This window comes from Salmo salar, chromosome ssa21 (assembly GCF_905237065.1).
Source record: "Salmo salar chromosome ssa21, Ssal_v3.1, whole genome shotgun sequence".
Classification (NCBI taxonomy): domain Eukaryota; kingdom Metazoa; phylum Chordata; class Actinopteri; order Salmoniformes; family Salmonidae; genus Salmo; species Salmo salar.
In genome coordinates, this window is record NC_059462.1 from 16,625,626 (window position 1) to 16,649,869 (window position 24,244).

The window sequence follows — 24,244 nt, forward strand, 5'->3', positions numbered from 1 at the left end:
GTCTTCTGAGATCTCTTTCATTCGAGGCATGGTTCACATCAGACAATGCTTCTTGTGAATAGCAAACTCAAATTTGTGGACTTTTTTTATAGGGCAAGGCAGCTCGAACCAACATCTCCAATCTCGTGTCATTGATTGGACTCCAGGTTAGCTGACTCCTGACTCCAATTAGCTTTTGGAGAAGTCATACAGACAAGAAAAATATAATAATTTGTGTGTTATTAATTTAAGCACATTGTGTTTGTCTATTGTTGTGACTTAGATGAAGATCAGATCAAATTTGATGACCAATTTATGCAGAAATCCAGGTAATTCCAAAGGGTTCACATACTTTTTCTTGCCACTGTTATTATCCATGCTACCATTAGCATCTCAATGCCAAAAGTGCGTTCAGCATGCATAGACCACATACATTCACCCAAACGAGTTCTGAAAACCTATTGGGCCTACTTTACTAGAGTCTCAACATGTGCATGGGCAACTAATTGCTCATTACTCATGATTGGAGTTGAGCTGCACTCAGTTGTTTAATCTTCAGGTTGGCATGACAACTGAAGAAACAGACATAAATTGTTCAGCACAAAAAGCCATCAGTCTCCTCCTCTTTGCTCCACAGAAGCTTCCCCAAATCAATCTTTACCCCCGTGAACAATGTGGTATGTCACGGTATACCTGACAGGTATTCACCTCCTTTTAGCTGTACGGTCTGGCCCTGGCTCCGGCTCCAGCTGGGAAACCCCCTCTCCATTATACCAGCGCAATTTAGGAATCAACCCCAGGAACAGTGATGGCTGGCAGTGGAGTTATGAGAAGATGTTTTTCGTTTAAATAAAGCGACGTGAGTATAGAAACAGGGAACACACAGCCCATTGTGTTGCAGATAGGTCTTGGAAAGGATCCCTGTTCGTCATTGATAGGCTTGTCTTTTGCTATGAAAAAGCTCATTGATGTCCTATCCTTCCAATGAAACAGAAACAAATTACATGCAGGTTAATGTAATGATTTGTATGGCATATGAATATAGCACATTTTAATGGTGAAAATATGCACGAGTATGTATGGAAGACATAGACCTAGAACAATGACGGACTAGAAAAAATATCATATCTCAGACTCCTATTTAACATTTCAAGTTCCTGAAATAAAAACTTGAAATGGTTCAGATTGTATCAGTCATTTAAAAATAAAAATCTTTTATTTTATTTTGGTAGACCTCAAGTTCAAACCATTTCCTTTCCTTGGATGAAGGTCTTTTTGCATCACTGCCACCTCTGTTTTACATGATAACACTAAAAGAGCAGACTCTCCTAGGAGATACCATCTTGGGTCTCAAAGGACGATTAAAAAGAAATTGGACTAAATTGTTTCTCATTTTATGTCGTCTACTTTTTTTGTATGTTTATCTTGTTCAAGGTTTCTCAGAAACGCCCACTTTCTGAATTGCTCCAAATGTTTTTGTTTTTTATGCCTCTGGATTTCCAGACCGCCACTTCAGGCTTGAGATGTTATCAAGAATGATGTCAGTGTGACTATTTCTCTCTCTCATACACATTCATACACATACAGTCAGGGCAGTAATTCTTTCAAGAAAAAGAATTGAACTCAGTCAGGGTCTCAATTTACTGTTGAGAGTTAGAATAGAAGAATACACAAGGTGAATTGTCTAAACTTGGATGCGGCAGTTTTCATCTTGTTATATGTCACTCACTGACAATCACTCAATTAGCCCATGTCAGTTAAAACATTTTAGATTGGTAAATGAGTCTAGTTAGTATAAACAGCTATCTAAACTTGCAGTAGGCTAATCATGGCTGACCACCAGAAGGCCCCCATTGATTTTGCTAGTCACTCTCACTCAGATATCATTTTCACCTAGCATAAGTGGTGTCAAAATGTGTAGAATAGCAGGAAATTAGCTTTAAAACGGCAAAATTCCTCCCCACCGCATGGCAAAATATGTAGAATTTCAGGAAATGTGCAGTAAAACTGCAACAGAAAAAGAAGTTCTGTAAAGCAAACATTTGTTTACCTTTTGTTCATAAAATACTTATTCTGCTAACAGATCCCTCTGTACGTATTCAATTATCGTTTTTAATCCCGGTGCTGAGTTAATGTGTAGTGGCTAATAGTATAGCTAACAGGCTATGCTTTTGTAGATCGACTGAGGGGAATGAAGCTACAGAAACCAATGTCATGTTCTCCAAATAGCCTTTTAGAGTATTTATATTATATAGAAATGAATATATATATATATCTCTCTCTATATATATATATATATATATATAGAGAGAGAGATATAGCTTAAAAATATATATATAGCTTCAACTTTCTAAACATGTATTGGACCAGACCTCACTAAAAACTCAGACCCTGGCTATATATAACATAGCCTACATAGGTCAAGCTTTGATCCACTTTGATCCAGTTCTTGAATTGCCAGTAGCGGCAGGAAAAACAGTAAATTGAAAACGAGGAATGCACAGAGGGGTGTGCTGTTTACTTGTACGCCGGCAGCTGGTTAGCTACTCCCTCTGCTACCCCCCCCCCCCCGCTTTTCAATTCCAGCCAGACCCCAGGCTCAGGCACAAACTGGGGGCTGAAATACTGTGTGCTGGGATCAATGCAGTCCTGAGTGAAATGTCAAACGCGTCCCTGCTATGTGTCAGGCTGTGGAGGAGTCATAATGGTTATTGATCCGCTGTGCGCTTAATGCAGAGCTCCCTCGCCACTCTATGGGCCAGCTGCAGCAGATAGATATGTATGAGATGAGCTAGAACGGAGAAAATAGAAAAGAAAGAGCCTACCGTTTCCCCCCTTCCATCCCTCCCTCCTTCACTGCAGATTGATCTTCCTCTTCCTGCTGATTCTGACTGGGGTCCGTCATTATCTTCCTCTGTCATTAGGCGCTCCATTGACAGCCTTGGCCTGTCTGTGTCACTCTATTGAGACAGCAACACTTTTCCCTCACAGTGCTCTTACGTTTATTAAAATCCCTGACAGGCTAGCTGTCCTCCGAGTGCATTAGGGACACCTTAACCCTTGCTGCTGGCGAGCTTTCTCTGGATAGATGCCCAAGCTTGACGGAAACTGTGGAATGATTTGGAAACACGCTAACCTCAGGAATGGATTCAATAATAGGGTACCTGTCCTTGTGACAGCGCTAAGGTATAGATGGTGTGCTTTCCATTGCGTGATGGGATAAGATGACTAATCATCGTAGTTCAAAGTCAGAACCACCTGTCTGGTAAGGTCTGGAGTCTGTCGGGAGTCATCCAGAAGGGTTACTGATACTGCAGTGGTGTTTAGTTGGTCTTGATGATTACACCCGTCGAGGAATTACACGTGTGCATGAATTTGTGTGTAAAGTCATTTTTTGATGTATGAGAATCTGTCCACAAAATGACAACTGATGATTTTATCATACAGGGACAGTTCCTTTGTTTCCTTCACTGTGAGTCAACCATTTATCTCAATCGTCAAATAATGTCAGGCAAGCAGAGTGTTACCAACCCCTTGAGGTGTTCGTGTTTGTTCGTGTGTCAGACAAATTAACCCTGCTAGTGGTAGCAGGTAGTGTTACAAGTCAGCAGTGGCCTGGAAGAAATATAATTGTCTTTTGATTTACCCCCCATTTGCCTCATATAGTAGCTATATGAATGATATGTGCTTTCAGTTTAAACATAGAAGTCATCAATGGCAAAAGAAACCATTATACAACGTTTCCGCAGCCCGTAAGAGGAAATACTGAACGGCTTCAAGGCTCTCTATTTCTTTAAATTGTAAACATTGTGAACGTCAGTGTTTTTCATAGGCTTTGTATTTCCGTATCGCTGCTCGAATATGCTTTCGTGCTATTCTCTGTTTCTGGCCTATTACCATGGCAACTTCACAAGTTGTAGACATTTCTGGTGGCTGCCAGGAGAAGCGCTGCTGGGGGGCTGCATGGAGATGCTTGGGTATGCTGGGAGCTGAGCGTTGGTGGCGGGACGCGGCTATTGGCGCCTGTGAGCTTGACACCCCTCTGCATGTCATCGGAGGCACAATCAGGTGGGACCAGGGGGTCCCTGACTGGCTGGCCATGTAGCACACAGGCTGCTCAATGGGCCAGAAGTTATTGGGGGGTTGGGATGAAGCTGATGACATGGCTGGTGACAGGAGACTCATCATATGAGTGCGATACAAGCATTTGAGCTGCCAGGCTGTAATGTTGCTCGCCTTGCCTGGAAAGATTTATCCCAGATTGCAGGGCCTAAGGGGTCAGCAGCTATACATGTGGGAACAGTTTAAGCTTTGTCTGAATAAATTGCAGTTTTGTGGGGGTATACCAACATCCCAAAATGGACAACCTCCAGGTGTCAGCTAGTCAGCAAAAAGAATGAGAGACTAATCTACCATTGATAGCTGTGGGATAGTTAATTGCTCAATCACACAATGTGATATAACAGTTGGTTTTAACAGTTTTATAACATTTGCAGAATAGGTTAGTAGGGTACGCGGGCAATACATGCTCCAAACATTGTATTCATAGATCAGTTGTTCAGTCTGGACAGGGCACGCATTTACTTATTCCAATTCCTATTTTGAGGGCTTCCATTTTCTCTAAATTGTTTCAATTTCGATTTGTGGATCATGCATTTCTTCTCAAGCATTTTCCCAAAGAATAAAGGTAGACTGTATGAAATGATGATTTCTTAAATCCAGAAGGTATACCGTTGTCAAGATGTATGTTGGCCATTCACTGTAGCACAGAGATTGAAATTATAGGCTGGCTCCTGCTTGTCAAGAATCTTTTCTATCTCTGCTGTGGGGAGGAAATGTTTAATCCGACCCCCACTGAGAAACAAGAAGTAATGCACACCTCACTGTCTCTCCTGTCTGCTGGCGTGATGAAAGAGTTTCCTGAAAAGGGAGAGTTTATAGGCAAGGGAACATCATATTTATGAACACCCGCGGTTTAATGCACTCTACAACACTGCCATTCCTGTGTTCCATTGAACAAAACATGTTCTGCTAAATAAAGAAAAGGAAAAGCAAAAAATGATTCCTCCGGCTTTTTCGATCAAGCCTCCTGCATTCATGGCGGTCTAAAGGGAATGTCAGTCGCCCTGCCTCTCAGAGATGTAATTATCCTTTTCCTCTCACAGAACAACAAATGATAGCCAACTACTGGGGTGCATTTTCAGGAGCTGAAATTTCGTCAATAGGAAGGAGAAAGAGGTTTAATTTTCAGGCAGCTGCATATCTACTTTTTTTAATGTAGTTATTCTCAATGGTCATTTGTCTACATATGTTTTTGTGTACGTCCGTGTGTGTGAGGGAGAGAGTTTGTGTGTTTATATGTGTCTTTGTTTGCTAGCTTTTGAGGGGTGTATTTATGTGACCCTACATTAACCTATTTATTTATAGTCCTATACTTTCTTACAGTCACCTTTTTTTGTTGTCGCCATTTCACACTCTATATTGTCCAAGTAATTTCCCTTTCAGCATCTCTGCTTTTTTACCTTTCAGAAAGAGCTCTGAATGGAAGGAAAATTATCACAATTACTCATATAATTGAGCCGTCTTTGTAGCAAGTGAAGCTTCAGTAGCCTTTTTCCATCAGCCAAAATGGTTTCATTATATGTGTTTTTCATATTCCCTGACATGGGGCTTCACTGAGGGCCTGGCACGTGGATGAGATGCAGGGGAAACACTGTGAACCATTAAGGTCACAGTAGGAATAATTATCCCAGCTATGGAAAGAGCATCTAGAGCCTTTTCTCTTCCCCAGCACAAATGCACCGTCCACTGCTTTTAGTCACAAAGAACTTTGTAACAAATGGAGCTTCCACCTACTACTTATACAAAGAAGAGAGGGGGAGAGTAAGAGACTTGTATCAACATGACAATTTTCCATCATTAAGACTAATGACAGGCACGGACTGTGGGGATCAAGGGGAACACAAAAAAAGGAGCGCATTCAGGTGTTGGGTGAGTGCTGACCTCCTTCCTGTCTTTTTTAGCGACTTCAATCTTTACAAAAACTAGAAAGAGGAGCCAGACGAAAGCACAGAGGCAGCTGAACTTCAGGCAGCAGCCGAGTCCTCCACGGAAAATGACTTAATTGGGAAATTTGCATGTTTCCCATTTGTGAGGACATTAATTCAATGAGACATACATTTGCACACATTTAATTAAGCATTGTTTTAACATGGGTCACAGAAAATTCAACAAATAGTTGACCCCGTCACATTATCCTGTGTATGATTTGCCCCTCTCCTAAAAGGAAAGAGCTTTCACTTTGATTCAGTTAATTAAGATCATGAAAACCCCACCGTTAATCACATTTCACTCCCAATGGCTCTCTTTATGGCCAATTCTTGGATTGATTTGGACCTCCAATATATCATTTTTTTAATGTCAGAGAATATCATAATGTTTTAAGAAAGTATGTAGCTAGATGTGTTCATTTAACTTATTTTGTTCCAACATAATATGTCCAATCACTAAGTGCGGAATAGGCCTTTGAACAACGCCAATATGGTGCCTGTATGAGCCAATATGGTGCCTATATGAACCCTCTTAGAAAACCTCTTGAAAAAGACGGAATATGGGAAGTCAGTCAACGTAGTATTTCTCAGTGTGCAGGTGTCTGTTACTTGCAGTGTCTGGAGACAATTATCTCTGGCTGATCTTCCAAGACTGATGTGGTTACTCTGCTAAAATTCCACCAGACAAGGCTGGCAAATACTCAGCCATGTAAGAAAATAACAATGAAAATATTGTCTAAAAGTAACATTATACGCTTGGGATAGTTTAAAATCACATCCTCTAAAACCTGAATGAACAACCTGCATATTTATTTAACCTTTGACATGTTATTTCGTGTGTCATTTTCTCAAAAATAACAACAAAAAACAGAACGACAGTTGAGCAGTTGAGACCCTGACTATTTCAAATACATATTTATAGAGACAGTGTTACCACTTTGTGATTTTAAGGGCCGTGCAGTGCTTGTTTGGTGTTATTTTATTCTTGATTGGAGTTTATCTAACTCGACATCAGGAAGTGTCTCAGACAGACGTGTGATGTACGAGAAGAAACTCAGACTGACCCAGTCCACAGTGGTGATTACTGGGTTTTGATTCACCCAGAAGCAACAAGTCCAGCTTGGCTTGCTGTCCCTCTAGAGCACTGGCTCAAAACAGGAAACAACTCACCCAGCTCAGTCAACAAACATCAAAGAATAGAAGTTTGAGTTTACAAGATAAATAAATGAAACATGCATAATATCGTGTAAATATCATTCGTATTCCTAGTTTCATAAACCCCTTGGACTGAATACAAACCTATAATTGATTGTTAATGGTAATGATAATGGAATTAAACAAGAATTTCTGCATGTGCTCTGTTGTTCACAGTGACTCCCTGACAGTTCTGATGAGTGAAGGTACACTTCACTGAATCCTTACTCTTTCCACATATTGTCATATTTTGATACACTCACTTATACAGTTTGACATTTGAGAAGCTGTAAATAATGTATCAGGCCTTCTGTCTGAAGTAACTGAAATAAAGGACAATCGATAGCTAGAACATTGTTCCATTTATTATAAGAATACTTCAAACTCAGAAATGGTATAATTTCATTAAATTTTTGCATTTTTTATAAAGACATCGTGACTTCTCAACATAATAGTCAAGCAATTGTTCAATTGTATTGCATTTGAATTTCATTTATAACCTAATGCAGTATCTATTTACAGAGTAGCATTGAGTAAATCCAAATCAATTAAGTGTTTGATGCTACATTGAACAGGAAAATGGACCTCTTAAGGTTGACTTAATTCGTCTAGTTGGTGCCCAGCGAAGCAGCAAATTACAAGGTAAAGACCTCCAAGGGCAGAGGAGAAACTGAGGGAAATGCCATCCAGAGGATATGCTTGGATGGATTGATCATACTGTTAGATATATATTTGTTTATCAACAGCTTGTTTTAGACATCAGACAGATATCAATCACATGTTAAAAGTATGTGGGACTCTGATAAAGACGCATTAATTCATTAATGCAGATTTAAGAGAAATATAGTCATTTTGTCTTGCTATTATTGGCAAATAGATCAAGTTCATGTAATGTAGATGATACTGTTGAGTTTGTCTTTATAAAATGTTGCACGCTTAATGAATACAATATTAATTGGCGACAAAGTAATAAATGCATAACAAATGGAGACATTTTCCATTTTGAGTTAGATTTAACAAAACTGTTTTTTTCAGAGCAGTCTCTGATATTCCTAGCCTGTTAGAAATCGACGGTGTGGATATGTTTGCAGGTACTACCTCCTCGTGTAAACAGAAAGATGATGCACAGAACACAGAGCGCGGTGTACTGCACACCGAAAGACTTATGCATTGGAACAACAATCAATCTTTGCGATAACATAGAACCAAAATGAGAAGGTTTTGAAACAGGATATGTTTCTCACCTCTTCCTTTAACGTGAATATTCTGCAGATATCCTCTGTCCGGCATGTTATCGTGGCAATGTTGTCGCTTTAAATGATCTGTTCAAAATGAACTTGGGCGTTATATAGTCCGATTTCATAGAGCATTTTACAACATACCTCAGATATTCTTCATAATAAACTGTCACCTCATGAAAACAACATTTACATCTGCAATGGATGGCCATCTTCGAGAGTAATGTGATTCATAGAATATGGCTGTACAACTCTATGGCTAAGTCTTGCCATGGATAGCGTGTGTCCCTCCCTTCAACATAGAGGAAATGAAATAAAACGGAGAATCCTGTGCCATCAACAACAGTAATTAATCATTGACATATACTCACATTTACCCTGGACCTTACAGTCTGACGCAACAGAAGAACAGAATTAGTCTGGCAAGCTCGTAGGTGCTGAGAATATTCATTTGAGAAACATGATTTTTCCAGAGCCACAGCATTAATATTTGGCGACTGTTAAAATGTCGTTTGGAAGGGACAGTTAGTGAGGGTTTTCCATCGGGGGGGGGGGGCTGAAATGAGGCCTGTGACACTTCAGGCCCTGTCGCCTCCACCCTCCACCCTTAGCACTGGCTGCTAACCCTCGTGTGAAGTGCAGCAGGTGTTAAAACACACTCTGCCACAGAGCTACTCACTGATAATGAGTCCTGTCTCCTTAAACTCTCTGGTCCACTGATGCTTCCATGCACACAGGGTTTATTTTTAGTATAGGCCGGTTAGAGCAATGCCATGATTACATCCGAAGATTAAAAAATCGTGTGAGACTGACCATTACAAGGTACCTCCATCTGGAGGAGCTACGAATGTACAGGCTGAGAGGCATGTCATGCTGCAACGAATTTCAATTTCGTACAAATATGTTACGAATTTGCAAAACGTATGATATATGAATTTCCTAGTCACCTAACTTCAGCTAGGCGACTAGGTGGCTAACGCTAACATTAGCTTGATGGTTAAAGTTAGCTAGGCTGGGGGTCAAGGTTAAGGTTAGGGTTGTGTTAAAGGGTTATTAAGATTAGGGGAAGGGGAAGCTAACATGCTAAGTAGTTGCAATGTTGCCAATTAGCTAAAGTAGTCCGTGATGAGATTCGATCACACATCCTTCGAGTTGCTAGAGGTTAGTGCCACCCATCCACCTGACCAACTTTCGTTTTTGTCATATAAAGTAGCCTTCTGTCTGATGTAACCATACCAAACATAACGTATCATACTAATCTGATTGTCCCGGATTTAATGTTTACCATGTAATGTCTCGTCTATGACTAACGCTTCTCCAAGTCAGCAGTGTTCTTAAAAGCTGTGATTTTCAATTTGGAGTTGCATTTAGTCTGATTGTAATAATAGCATGGGACACAAATTGGTATTCTATTGTTCTTTATTATTCTTAATGAAAATATAGGTTGAAAATAATTAATTCAATCCGTTACATGAAATCCAAATTAATATTTGCCCTGTTTGAGTATTGGGGATTTTGTCAAAACAATCATTAATTGTAAACAAAGTGAATTACAGTGCCATTTGAGAAAGGCTATATAGATAATGGTAACGACTTGATATGCATGTTGTTATATTTAAATATCGGTAGGCTTATGTTTTAGATTGGGTTACTTGACATTTTCTTCAGTGAAACTGTATTCATGTGATTATTTCTCTTCGTCGTGCTTTTCCTTGGAATTAAATACATTTTAAATCTGTTAATGGCCTGAAATGTAGGCCCATTGCTCAGAACACGCATGTTCATCTTTAGAATTCCAGTTTGCGGATACTATAATCGGGGGGAAAATAATGACAGTTATCAGTCGCACCCACCAAGTGCCCATAAAAATCTGTCCTCTGTTCTGGAAGATGATAATTATTGGTTGTAGTATTATCATTTTTTTGCTGTAGATAGAGGATACCTTTAAGTATTTTTCGAATGTAATTCCAGATATAGATTACTTGAAATTGGGCAATTTTATAGGAGAGAAGTGCAGTTTTCCTTATAAGCTTTAATATGTTATAGAATTCTTCAAATCCAGAGAACCGCTGTCAGACGCACATCGCAGACTAGATATTGCTCACCATGATGTCAGCGCATGCATTTTCAAAACACATTTTTAAGTTGCTCGTTCTGCGTCGAGTTCAATTATGCAATTAGGTTGATAATCACAGTGACGGAATTTAACTGCCTTTAATTTGTTATTCAGGTGGAGATGTTGAGCTGCCGGGGAACCGGCTAGTGGTGTTTTTGGTATCAGAACGTCTACACCAGACGGACTCTATAACGTACATTGTCAAATAAAATGAAGATGTGGATACTTGCTGCTTCTCCGTCACCCTCAATGAGTAGTACGCAATGGATATTGGGGATGTACGTTCTTCTTTTTCATCACATGATTATCGATTAAGTAAGTGCAAATAATGCCTAATCGCTGTTAACTTAATCTCAGTGCTGATTGGAATGTGGAGCCCGTTTATTCTTACTGTATAGCTACTGTTAACTCAACTGATCAACGTTCATACATGCCCTGTTATATGGATCAGCGTGGTTTATGACGGGTTTTTTTCCTCCGGAAACTGAGCCAATAACAAAGGGAAACAGCCTACTCTTTAGTCAGTCGTCAGTTCAGTTAAATCAAACGTGGTCGGGAAAATCATTGTTCAACGTCTATGGTCTTAATGGAAAACTGTCCGCACCCCCCATCAATCTCGCTGGGGATTAAATTAGCTGAAGGAGGCTATGTTAAATGTTAGGTTTATTTACGATGAAACTAGCCTACATTATTATGTTTCGGAGTAAATCAAAATGTTTAATTGAACATGATGTGTTTGAATTTCACGACAAAACATGAGGCCAACTGCTGCGGTAAATGGCGTCTGTTGGCTGTTGGGCAAAATACTGTATAGAGGAGATGACATATAGGGCTGCATGACTCCATATTAATAAGGTATTATATCAACTATATAATTCCCATTCATGGCAAATGAGAGTGAATACTTTATTTATTATATTGTGAGAGCTGGGCAATAAATTGGTCAGCCATAGGTCACCCAATCCGTGTTCTAGCAAAGCTACTGCATAATGTAGGCCTATCCCTACTGAAAATGTACTGGACAAGAATTGGGAAAAGGGTGACTTTAATTTGAAAATAAGTTAGCAATAAATTCAATATAATCCCACCATTGTCAAAAGACAACCTGTTCAAATATGACAGTTATAACTCATTTCTTAACACTGCTGCCACATCAGCCTCAAATGAATGCCACATTATGTTTCATTCGTTTGATAACCCCCACATGAATCATTTGGGGATTTGCTAAAGGGTGTCGTGTTTTACATCGGTTGACAATCTAGCTGATTAGATACATCTTTGTAGGTTGATAACACACGTTCATGGTCATCATGATGTAGCCCGCATCAAAACCGTTCAACGCTTAATGGTTGACTCAGGGTCCACAGAACGGTTTGTCATGTTATAGGCTTCTTGGAGGCATTTTGTTTTTGGTCATGAAATGATTGCGCAATAAAATGCTATACGGAGAGATGTTGCATAGACAGCCCAAATAGGAATCTGGTTTTACAAATATTAAGTTTAAGAAGGTGTTGATTTTCACAACAATATATTTACGCATGTAACATAGGCTAGACTAGTCATTGCTTTAAATGCATCAATTCAACCAGGACTTCTTTGCTCGGATAATTCAGACCGCGAGATATTGCAAGTGTTAAATAAATGGCTAATTATGCGTATGAAAATGAAACATCAGTGTCATGCTAATTCAGCTCGCTTCAGCTGTGGCTCAGAGCACTTGAGACTGGCATGTAATCAAATGGACCTGTAAGTAATACATCTGTGCACGTGAACACCAAAAGACGCAGGTAATAATGAGCCAATCTATAACAATTTGTTATGAGATATCGAAATAATATCTAATGCGAAATAAAACGTCGTTTTTCTGTTAAATAGTACGCCTCAAAGCTACACTTAAATGGATTCATACTGCAATTTCTGAACATGAATCTTTGTTGTTGTAGAGTGATTGATTTGGATGAAACAGTTCTTAGATAATTACACTATGCAGACTGTTTCTTAATGTTGAAATTAACAGCAGGCCGATCAACATAACATGATCTATCCGTAGCCTATTTGTGATTGATAACAGAATAGGCTATTTCTTTACAATTGTTGTGTTATTATTATGATAATCAGATAGGCTAGATTTAATTGTGTGTTGTTTCTTTAAAAGCAGACATTTTGGCTGTCAGGGTTGATTTTGCTTATACCTTTCCCTGCTACCTAAGCACTTTAAAAAAAAAAATACATCTCAGACCTGAATATGCAGGTCTTGTTGTTCTTCTTGAGTTTATCAGGTCCTTCGGACACAACCCCAGGATCGCCAATAGGCATCATTCTTGGATAGAATGGACCAATCAGCGACCGCCTTTGATGAATATTCATGAATCCCTGATTCAAACCTTTGAGCGAGTTTGTCTAGACCACTGCATCATGCCTAGACTTTTCACAGAGACAAACTACATTTTCTTATGAATGGAAAGAGAAAAAATCAGTACAGCTTAAATTGGGATCCATCCTTCACTGAGATCATAGAAGAAAACAAAAAAGGAAGAGGAGAGATCCGCCAGAAGAGATGACAATGACTACAATACCAGAAAGTCTTAATAGCCCTGTCTCAGGAAAAACCGTTTTCATGGAATTTGGGCCACCGAGTCAACAAATGTCGCCTTCCTCAATGTCTCACGGACACTATTCCATGCACTGTTTACATTCTGCGGGTCATACGCAACACGAGAGCTCGTACAGTCCAGCCTCGTCATTTCCTAGATCTTTAGGTTATCCATACGTTAACTCCGTCGGCAGCCATTCCTCAAGTCCATATCTCAGTACAGTGCAGTCGTACCAAAACAACTCGGCACTAACACAGACACGGTTAGAAGATACAGGTAAGATTTATACTTCATCCCTTTTGGCTCTAAAATGTTCTTGGAATCTTTTGGTTTGTGTTTTTCGGTCCGCAAACACGCTTTGGATTGGAAAAGCAACCCAGATGTCGGGGTATTAGGCTCGGTAATTATTTATTGCGTAATGCTATAAACAATGTATGCAATTACGGGTAATTATACCTAAACTACAGCCTGTAAAACTTGCACTGTGATGCTCATTGCTGTGCAGCGACGTTGGCGAGCTGTCTCCTGAGTAATTTTGCTATTGTCTCCCCTTCTCAGCACAAGAGACAGAGAAGAACACAGTTGTAGAAGGAGGAGAGGTGCGGTTCAATGGGAAAGGGAAAAAGATTCGCAAACCAAGGACTATCTATTCCAGTTTGCAGCTACAGACTCTAAACAGACGATTTCAACAAACTCAATATTTGGCACTGCCAGAGAGAGCCGAGCTCGCAGCTTCGATGGGACTCACGCAAACACAGGCAAGTCAACGTTTGCTTTTACTTGTATTTCCTTAGGCCTAATGCTTGCAGTTTAATGTACTTTTGACCACGTTAAACAATAGGCCACCAAGTGGCTACATTGGCTATGTATTCTCTGTTTGTTTGGGTTATAGACAACTGTTGTCCTCATGTTTTACCAAAAAAAAATGTTTTTTTTATCGAATGTTTCGGATTGATTATCATCATGCAGATGTTCTATAAAAAAGCTTACTAATATTTCGAGGATGGGCCTTTAAATCGGCTCCACATAATTCTGGCTAGCTATTTATTATACTTATTTTATTCTTCATAGCTTTTCAATTTGGCCCATAATGGCAAAACCATGTTTAGCAAGCATTTCCTCTTGCATTCAATTATTTATTCATTTTAAATAAAACGAAAAAAATGTAGATGAAGATTGTCCAATTTGCCCTTGACTTTGTGGGAAAAAAATATAGGCTTTTACATTCCAAGTCCAAATGCTGCGTCACTGTCGCCTGGTCTAGACTTCATTGAAATGGCCCAACTAGCCAATCTGAATCACATTGGTTGTCTCTCTGTTTTCAGGTAAAGATTTGGTTTCAAAATAAGCGATCGAAGTTCAAGAAACTGATGAAGCAAGGTGGTGGCACGATAGACACGAACGCTTTAGCCCAGTTTAATGGTCACGGACCTACGACTGGATCTCCGGTAGCACCGGTTTGGAGCTCACCGACCACCGTGAAAACATCCGTGGGTGCACCAGGGTCTTACATTCCAAGTTATACCTCATGGTATCCAACTGCACACCAAGAGTCTATGCAGCAACCGCAACTCATGTGAACATAACTGTGAGCTGATAGACCTGTCCCGCCCTCTATACTGCCATGGCCCATATCAGGAGATGTTGGGTCAACCACCCAGCGTGGCCTTGCACTGGCCCGCTGTAGCCATGCACAGATGTAATCCGGAGTTCGCTCTCAAAGTTGCCAGATGACATATTGGCCTCTTCATACCGAACGACGGCACAGAGAATAGCCTGGGAACCGAGAGACTGAAAAGGCACTGCCCCAAGGGCAAGAAGTCCTGTCATGTCCACGACAGATGCCGGAAATTGTTTTGACAAATGGGTCTTCAAGCTGCTGTTATTATCTTTTGTGACATTTTAATAGGCTATGTGTTAAACGAAATATATTTTGCTGTAACAAGTCAGTGAGAGTATATTTATGTATACTGTGTTTGATTTGAAGATTGGCTACATTTCTTATCCTAATGATGATAAAACATAGGCCTATGAAGCCGCGTGTTACCAAGGCCTATCAGATTTAGGCTCTCCAACGAAGGTCAACATGGTGATTTGACCATGACCTTAAAACCTAGCCTTTAAACAGACAAAACCCCCATTGGTCTATAATGTAACTTTGACCAACGAATGTAGGCCAATCCAATGAATCATTTCAAAAATAGTCTCATCATTTTTATGGGCATGGAATCGAATCTCCAGTCCGTTCCTTAGTTTTCACAGCCCGAGTTGCACGCGCCCTTGCGCATGCTTCCATGCTGTCTATGTATGTTAATTTAAGTTAAATTATTTCGTTTTTTTTCCCATGTCTGTGTCTTTATTTAATATGCAGTGTGTTTGACTTATGAAACGACAACAACGTGTTGTTAATAAAAAGTTTAAATGATGATTTGCTGCTTGAGAAGAGCATTAAGGTGATTCCGATGATAAAGATATGGTTTGTCATTGTTTGTTATGTGTTGAGCGGTTGGATGTACATAAGGACAATATAATAGGCATTTTTCAGCTTTGGTTTGTGCTGTAATCGATATGTTGTGAAATAGGATTTTTTTTTTTTTTTTTTTACATGTGTTCATTAAGATGAATGTGTTTAGCAATCTAGAAATATTTAGTTTTGTATTGATCACTTTAATTTATTGCTTTGTTTTATGGAAGTTATGTACACAATGTTGAAAACAGTAAAGCTATGATTTAAAAGGCCAGTATAACGTGTCAGAGTCCTTACCGGCCATGTGTTGTAGGCCACAACTTTCACATTTCCATGCAAGTCCATGTAACCCTGGGATATGACATGCAGCTATCTCTTCAGGACTTATATTTAAAACTAATACAGAGGTAACATACAGTGTGATCAAATAAAGCCTATATGATTATTCCTTTTCATTAGTCTACAATGTGCAGCATTGGCCGTATAGCCTACATGTGATTACGCACAGGCGTTCAGCGTTTCTACGTTTTAGTCCCTAGGACTATCAGTTTATCATCATCTCTTACTGTGAGTGCTGGATATAGCCATGCTGAAGACGTTCCGACCTGACCTGATTAATGATGTCAGTTTCTATCACATTGTAATTCCTTCAACAATATAGTGCTTGTTTCTTTTCAGTTTCATTTAGCCGCTATAAGCTCCTTTTAAGTCTTCTGTGGTTCCAACAAACCCCGTTTCATCGATGAATAGAGGAGAGAGCAATGGGGTGTGTTAAGTGAATAATTGGGCGAGAGGCAGGTGCTGCAAAAAGACTGGTTGGTAGAGGAGGTGGGGGGTGGGGTTTAAATGTAGAGAAGTAAAAGTGAAAAGTTCAAAGGGGCTCTTGTTTGGGGTTTGATGGTTTAACTGCGCTTTTACAGAAAATTCTGAAGCACCCGATGAGCCGAGGAAAGGACCAATTGAGTGAAAACACTACAGGCCTACCGGAGACAATAGACTGCCAATATCATCCCGTGCACGCACCATGCGGATATACACTCATCCCAGTTGTCTATTTCATAAATTCAAGGCCTATATATCCTATATTTCAAATATACAAAATAAAATATATACTTCAGAAAAAACGGAGTGTTATGTTCTTCAAGTTGTTAATGACAAAACAAAAGATTTTCCATAAGTGCGTGTATAGAGCATTCCCCCATGAATATTAAAATGTGAGTGTTTAGTAATTAAGAGGACAAATGTGACACCATTTGTGTGACCCGCAGAGACGTTCTAATGTTAGCCGGCTTGGCCAGAGCAGAAAGGGCACCATCCCTTGAGAAAACCACAGCAATAACGTGGCTAACTCATGGCCACAAAGTGCCCTTAAAGTTCACGCGTAGACAGATCATCCATATGCATGCCTTCACTTAATTGTTTGATTTATGTTCAATACAATGAGCAAGATAACCTGATCACATTCATGTTTTTATAACTTTGGCATGTATGCTATTATTGTTGTTATTATTATTATTCAGGGAAAGGAGGAAAAATAAGTGTTAGTCTTGGTTTTATTTTGTCACCAGGTTATCGTTAAATCAACTAATTGGGCCTATTATGCATAGCAAATCATTTTCATTTCAATGATCAATGATATTATTGGCTAGCCTATATGTGCCTTTAACTATTTTCTCTATGTAAAAATGAATATTTATGTTTTTCCCATTCACTTGGTATTAGTAGTCCTATATAGGCAACTTTTTTTTATGAGGAGTATAGCCTGGAAATAATCAACGTGAAAGTGTTAGAATGAGGCGTCTGCAACATAAATATACTCTCGCTCTTCCTCCGAAAGGCGCAGCTGCACGTCCAAGAGGTTCAGTGCTATTTCACTGTATTCTCCCCTTGATTACGAGCCGAGCCCATCAAACCCAACATAATTACAGTAATTTGCCCTTATTTATTCTAATGCACTTTCCCATCTCTGGGGTAATTATGAGCAATTTTTTCGCACGGGGAATATTTCAGCGTTAACAAAAGAGACACTAAAAGAAATTTGCTGCGCAATGAAAAACGTGAAATAGGTGAGATGCTGTCTCTCCGCTGTTCCCTTACATGTAAGGCTGGCAAATTGCTTGCAGGTGTATAGCACGGGATTGTCTATGCGAAGAGGGTTCAAAATTAGCAAAGCACAATGTAAGAGTAATGAAGGCAGTGGCTAAATTACAGAAAGAGTGGAGGCTTTTTCTATGCCAGGTCCCTTCCAAATCCATAGGCTACAGTACCCATTTCCTGATGTAAATATAGAATCAGTCATAGCATGGTGAGTATTGTCTCCGGAAGATTAATTGAGAATCGTTGTTTTTTTTCTCACATTTTTGTACACGTTTTTAATAATAATAAAAAAAAACAGTGGGTTCGATTCCCGGGACAACCCAAACGTAAAATGTATGCACGCAATTCTGTAAGTCGCTTTGGATAAACGCGTCTGCTAAATGGCATATATTATATTAGTATTGTATACAGACGCATATGACAATAAAATAACTCGTTACAGATAGTATATTGTGGACAAAATAATGACCTTGTTTGACATTTGTGTAATTTCTATGTTTTCAAGTTGTCTAGAATAGGCTACTTGTAACACATTACAATTTGACATGCGTGCATAATTTGGGCATTTCCAGAAATTAAATATATTAAATTGAAATTGAAAAGAGATTTGTAATATTTCAATGAATAGGCCTACAATTAATTACTAACTATATATCCGTTTGATTGTTATAGCCTAATCGTGATGTCTGTATTAAACAATCAATTATGCCTAATGGAATCTTGGTGAATACTAAATAGGCTATCTCCCCCCCCTCCAAAAAAAATTATAATAAATAAATTGTAACATAAAATTTTAAAATATGTAAAATAACGCTCCATAGGCTATATACTTACCTTAATCTCTAAGAAGGAAGCTCGCAGAGTCTCTTTTTGACAGGATTCAAAGATTACCTGATTTCGATAAAGGCAGATAAATGAGAGTAGCATCTTGCTGCATGGGCAGATGTTGAGCGCTTGAATCCCATAAACTGTTGCCCATGAAGTGTTAAGTGCTATAACAGCACAGCTCGGAATATGACTGAACATTTCGGCTTTATTTCCCCTTTTTATAGCTGATGGAAAAAAATTGTAGATTATTAGCATAAATGTTTACTCCTCATTACGCTGATGACATTGTGCACTCGAGATCTTGGTAATCTTTGGGAAAATTATGAGTAATTTTTAAAAATGTAAAGCAGCAGTTACCATGCAATTCAGGCTAATTCTGCGTAGGCTCCACACAGATATAATTATCGCCGAGTCAAGATGGTATGCTAAAACCTATGCATTGATATTCCAATTTATTATGTACATACAACTTTGACAATGTTGATGCTTGAAATAGCCTGAAATTGTTTTGTGCAAAAAAATTACAGCCCATATTAGGACATCTAAAATTGCGAAGAATTATATAGTAATTGCAGGCTTTCAGATCGGGAAGCGCCAGAATGCTCAAACTAGAGCAAATGTGGATGTGATTACAGATCAGGGTATAAATTAGGATGGGGGTATGGCATTTTCAAGTTGCCTACAGGATAACGGAAGTATAAAGCCACATCATTTCTAATCGGTGAGGATGAGACATGGATGCAGGGCGCAATAAGAAAAATACATATCATTGTGATTGTCATTAACCATTGTTCGCTCGAGACTTATTTTTATTTGACATATATGCACTTCAAGCACCAAATAGACAGAGAAAAATGTGGTTTAATCTGTCAGATTTTCTTTAATTGATCCCGTGCGTAATGGCTACATATGCTTCCATCAGTGAACATTATTATTCGTCTGTAGACAAAGACTAGAAAATGCTGCAATGTCAGCTAAGGGCATGTGTTCTGAGGACCTTTCTGAAGCAGGTGAATTAGTGCAAGTCTTTTATGGAGATTATTGTTCCATCCAAACGTCTATAAAGGGAGACCGTCAAAGCCAACGCGAGTATGAGCACGCACATTACGCACGCACTAGCTCATCACATGCGAAATGAGTAAATCTTACTAAATGTAAAGTACCGCATATTTAAGCATGTATTTATCCAATATATATGTATATATATATATATATTCACCGCAGTCTTCAATCAAATGTGTATTATCTTGTTTCTTGTTGCACAGGCCCACTCAACGTGTGGTAGGCCTGCTATCCCGAGGGACGCCTCATATCAAGATAAAGCAACGACAGCCCCAGGGAGAATGTTCCATCTTGTAATGTGGCAATCACTGACAAGGTACATCCTTATGCAAAACGATTCCACGTTATGTGGCTTATGATCACTCAACCATAAAAAGCAACGGGGCGACGTGATGATCAAACCTAGCAAACGCTCGTCCATTGGGATAGATAGGCCTTCAAAGCTATGTATTTTACATCCCTTTAGAGAACAGAGTGAATAAAATATAAATAAACGTAATAAAATGTTTCTTTTGCGTCTAAGAAAATACAGATTTTATCCTTACATTTCAAAACAGAGGATAGGCCTACAAAACACAGGATAGGAGCGGCAGGTAGCCTAGCGTTGGGCCAGTAACCAAAAGGTTGCTGGATCGAATCTCCGAGCTGACAAGGTAACTGCCCTGAACAAGGCAGTTAACCAACTGTTCCCCGGTAGGCTGTCATTGTAAAAAATAATTTGTTCTTAACTGACTTGCCTAGTTAAATGAAAGGCCTACTATCTGGAATGCATTTGAAAACTTGGCTGAGATAAAGTAGATAATATTTAGCTAAGAATACGATCTTATAAATAAATAAAAATGTGTTTACCAGCCTAGTCTACGATGGGAAAATCTAGGTCGAGCCGCACATGAGAAGGGCCTTGTGTTGTGTGAGTGAACAAGATGTGAGAAATGTTTCCATGTTGTTTAGCTTCAGGCGGTCTTGGGTCTAGTTTTTTGATTGGACTGAGTTCATAAAACGTCTGGAGAGCAGCGCTGACTCCAGAGAGTCTGAGGGGTTGAGCTCAGTCATACGCCCTCATCTTCGCTTTTGCATGCCACGGCGTGTTGCGTGCCTTTGAATACTCCAGCGCTCTCTGCGCCCCCGGCACTGTGTCTCGGCTCTGTTAATCATCCTGTCTCTATCAGGTTCCCAGAACCATACCCAGCTAGATTTAACGCGTCTATAAAACATGAGTTAAGAAGACGAAACAATTTGCAGCTAATAAAGAATACAAATGCATAACCAAATGGTGGTATTTTAATATGGTTATGACTTAAGCTTCGTCTTTCAAAAAGCTTGTCGAGCCCATACCTGCGACGTTCATCACATTTTGTGAGCTACGTTGAAAGATTTACAAGTGTCACGAACATGTCTTTGACGGATGGAGAACTCTTCTGGCGCCGTGGTATTAAATGGAGGTGGAGTAGGTTTCTTCTCTCACTAGGCTAAATAAGAAAGCTCCATTGAAGTATGCGTATTGATAGGCTGTAAACACGTAAAGAACCGGGCTAAGCTTCAATGCAAAAATAAATCCACTTCTCACTTAGTATACACATTTCTTAAAGTTCTTCAAATTGAGAAAAACACCATGTACACAGAAAACATATTTTATTTAAATAACGTCTCATCATATCATTATAAAAGAAACACTGCTAACCATAAAAATAAATTAAAGACAATATACCATCAAAAGGTTATACAAGTTCATTAGAATATGGGACAATCAGTAGCTTACGAAGGATTAGAAGGTATTTGGCCCTAATATCAACAAGAAAAAAAATGACAGGACTTAATATGAAAAGAATGTTATGAAATATGCTCAAAGACGAATTCTGACACCTTACAAAATAAATCAAGAGTAAAGAATAGGCCCTATAGAAATCTGGGTGCATGTAAAACATTGATCTCATCATACAACAAAACTGAGGTCATTTTCAATAGGCACGATACAGTTGCAAATTGTGCTAGATGTGACAGTTGTTTACATCCTGCAATCAACTTTTTACTTGCACTGATGCAAAAGTAACGCCCGCGCTAAAAGAAAGCAACTTACTCTGTGATTCCTCTGGATATTAGTGGTTCATACATTGTATCCATTAAAATAAACTAAATAAATAAATACAAAAATAACTGTACAAATCTGTAGTCTGCCATTTGCCGGTGTGAGGACGATGACCTTCTGAATTACCCTGGCACTTATACATGAAGTTGGCCAACGTTGCGCGTAAAGTTCGCTTTGTGAGGTCTGTATGTATCATGTATCACTCGCAATGTATCATGAACTTTTTTTTTTAAATGTTGTTTCACCAGTATTCTCCGAGTAAGAGTCAATTGTATTAAAATATTGTCCCAGCGCTCAAGACGGAGTTGTGGTGGTTCGGGACACGCGGGACAGACTGAAGATGTGTTGCAGAGTTCGTTGATGAGTACCAAGAATAGTTTGCCAAGAAAGAAGGCGCAGTCGTATTTGGAGGGCTGCTGCTCTGAGGTAAACTGGAGTTTACATTGTTCATTATCTGATTTTGTGGAAAGTCCCAGGCATTGGCGGGTGGAGAGTTACACTGGGGAGACTCGATGGAGGCCACATGTTGCTCAGGGGGGATTTCTCCACTTTTCCACAACTTCTTGAACTTGGAGCGACGGTTCTGGAACCAAATTTTCACCTGAAAAGGAACTATGTTACTATTGTTCTAAAACCTAAAGCTTATTTCAAAACGTATCCTAACCAGAGCCAAACTATACACAACAAATGCTGGATAAATATAAATAGCAGTCCAAAGTAAAATGTCATGCTCATATAAAATAAGTAGCTAGCCATAATATTCACAGATTGATGGGGGATTTGACAGAAACTGGATGCATTGCAGAGTTGCACTAACCTGGGTTTGTGTAAGGCCCATTGAGGCTGCCAGCTCGGCTCTCTCCGGTAAAGCCAAGTACTGTGTCTTTTGGAATCTCCGTTGAAGAGCGGCCAGTTGGAAGCTTGAATAAATAGTTCGAGGTTTTCTGACCTTCTTTGGTTTTCCGTTAACCATTCGGATTTCAGGTTCACTTTCTTCTTTTTCTGAGAAATACATGTAAGAACAATTATTAAAAATGCATACCATTTTTGATCTTAGTAGAATTGACATGTAATAGAATACGAATAGGAAAACATTGCGATTTTATTTACCTGCATCCGTTGGAGTCGGTGAAGAACTCGAACCATAGGAGCCGTAGGTGCCATAAGAGGAGTTGAAACCAAGATCGTATGATTTGTTATTGTATTGAACGCTGCTCATACCACTGCTGTGGTACTGGTAAGTCCCGAGTTGGCCATATGGAGACCCTGCGCAGAGTCCAGGCTGTTGGCTATTGTAAAAGCTGCTGTCCGTCGCCGTCGATACTGGTAGAGTTGGGGATTCCTGCGATTTGTGCAAGCTGTGGTAACTGTTCGAGGTAATCTGGTTCGAATGCATATCTGTATTTAGACTGTCAAAAACTCCAGTCATTTTATCGGCAAAGTCGCGCAAGTATATGTGGTTGAAGCAATGCAATTGAACACGTCAATTTGCAAAGAATCTCGTAGATTAAATTAGTTTTGAGTGTAAAATGGCATCCCCATGAACTTTACCTAAAAACGACGAAGGTGTGTCCCTCTCTCAGTGGTCTGTGATTGTCTGCTATAGGATGCTAGCGGGCGGGCATTTATCCAGTATCACGTGGGAGGCAGAGCTGGTATTTCCGAGGCAGCCAATGAGTACTGTGTGCATGTCTGACAACTCCACAGATTTTCAGACTCCACCATTTACTTATCCCGCTTGTTTGCCTTGCACCGATTGACAAATGTAAAAAAATATTGAACAATATATCGTAAACTAAACTTCTAAAGCGTAGGGTATAGAAAATAGGATGACAAATGTTTGTAAAATATAACATTTAGCAGTTATTTATCTGTTATAGAGACCTACTCTTTGAAAAACCTTCTGGAAGTCCAAACAGCCTCTGTTAATTCCGAACATGAGATACGTGCGTAAATGTACGTTTTGCGTCTACTAATATGACCGCACACTTTACGCATTAGACCCTAAGGGAGTTCAAATTCTATTTATATGGTTCAAGATTGTATTTGTTTTAAAAGATTTCAAAGACAAACGTTTTATTTTACAGGATCACATTTCAACGATAAGTATAGGACATCATGGCATCTGTGCGCCACCTGTCTGCGCCCAAAAAGAAACATGCAAAAAAAAAAAAGACCAACACACACGCGCGCGCACACACCCACACAACCTTCTTAACATTTTAGGCTACTACTCACCAGATTGAGGTGTATGCCTAAACGTCACTGCAATGACAATTTGAGGATGAGAGGATGTCAGATACTGAGAATTTTCTCTTCACCTTTTGGTTTTGGGCGTGGAGGTTATGATTGACATATACTACTACTGCCTGCAGCCCTCTGGGAGACGGTCATGGTAGGCTAGCGTCCTCATGTGGTGGCAGAATATAGATTGTGATGATTTTCTCGTTGAAACGGGGATGCCTGAGATCATTTATAGATTAAGTGGGCTAGTGTAGAACTACTGAACTACCAGATTAGCGACCTCCAAAAA

The 24,244-nt window shown here is 39.4% G+C and overlaps 2 protein-coding genes across 2 annotated transcripts; one reads left to right on the forward strand and one right to left on the reverse strand.

Annotated features, from left to right (window-relative positions):
• The first annotated feature begins 12,684 nt into the window (after window positions 1–12,684).
• Window positions 12,685–16,093, forward strand: LOC106581767 (homeobox protein Dlx1a). The gene is made up of 3 exons (XM_014164051.2): window positions 12,685–13,447; window positions 13,730–13,929; window positions 14,497–16,093. Exons 1-3 carry the CDS (start codon window positions 13,135–13,137, stop codon window positions 14,749–14,751), a joined length of 768 nt encoding a protein of 255 aa, XP_014019526.1. The 5' UTR covers window positions 12,685–13,134; the 3' UTR covers window positions 14,752–16,093.
• Window positions 16,094–21,240: 5,147 nt separating this feature from the next.
• LOC106581766 (homeobox protein Dlx2a) lies at window positions 21,241–23,371 on the reverse strand. The gene is made up of 3 exons (XM_014164049.2): window positions 22,822–23,371; window positions 22,529–22,713; window positions 21,241–22,312 (listed from the first exon to the last, which is right to left on the reverse strand). The coding sequence occupies exons 1-3, from the start codon at window positions 23,138–23,140 to the stop codon at window positions 21,986–21,988; spliced, it is 831 nt and encodes a 276-aa protein (XP_014019524.1). The 5' UTR covers window positions 23,141–23,371; the 3' UTR covers window positions 21,241–21,985.
• Between the last annotated feature and the right edge of the window lie 873 nt (window positions 23,372–24,244).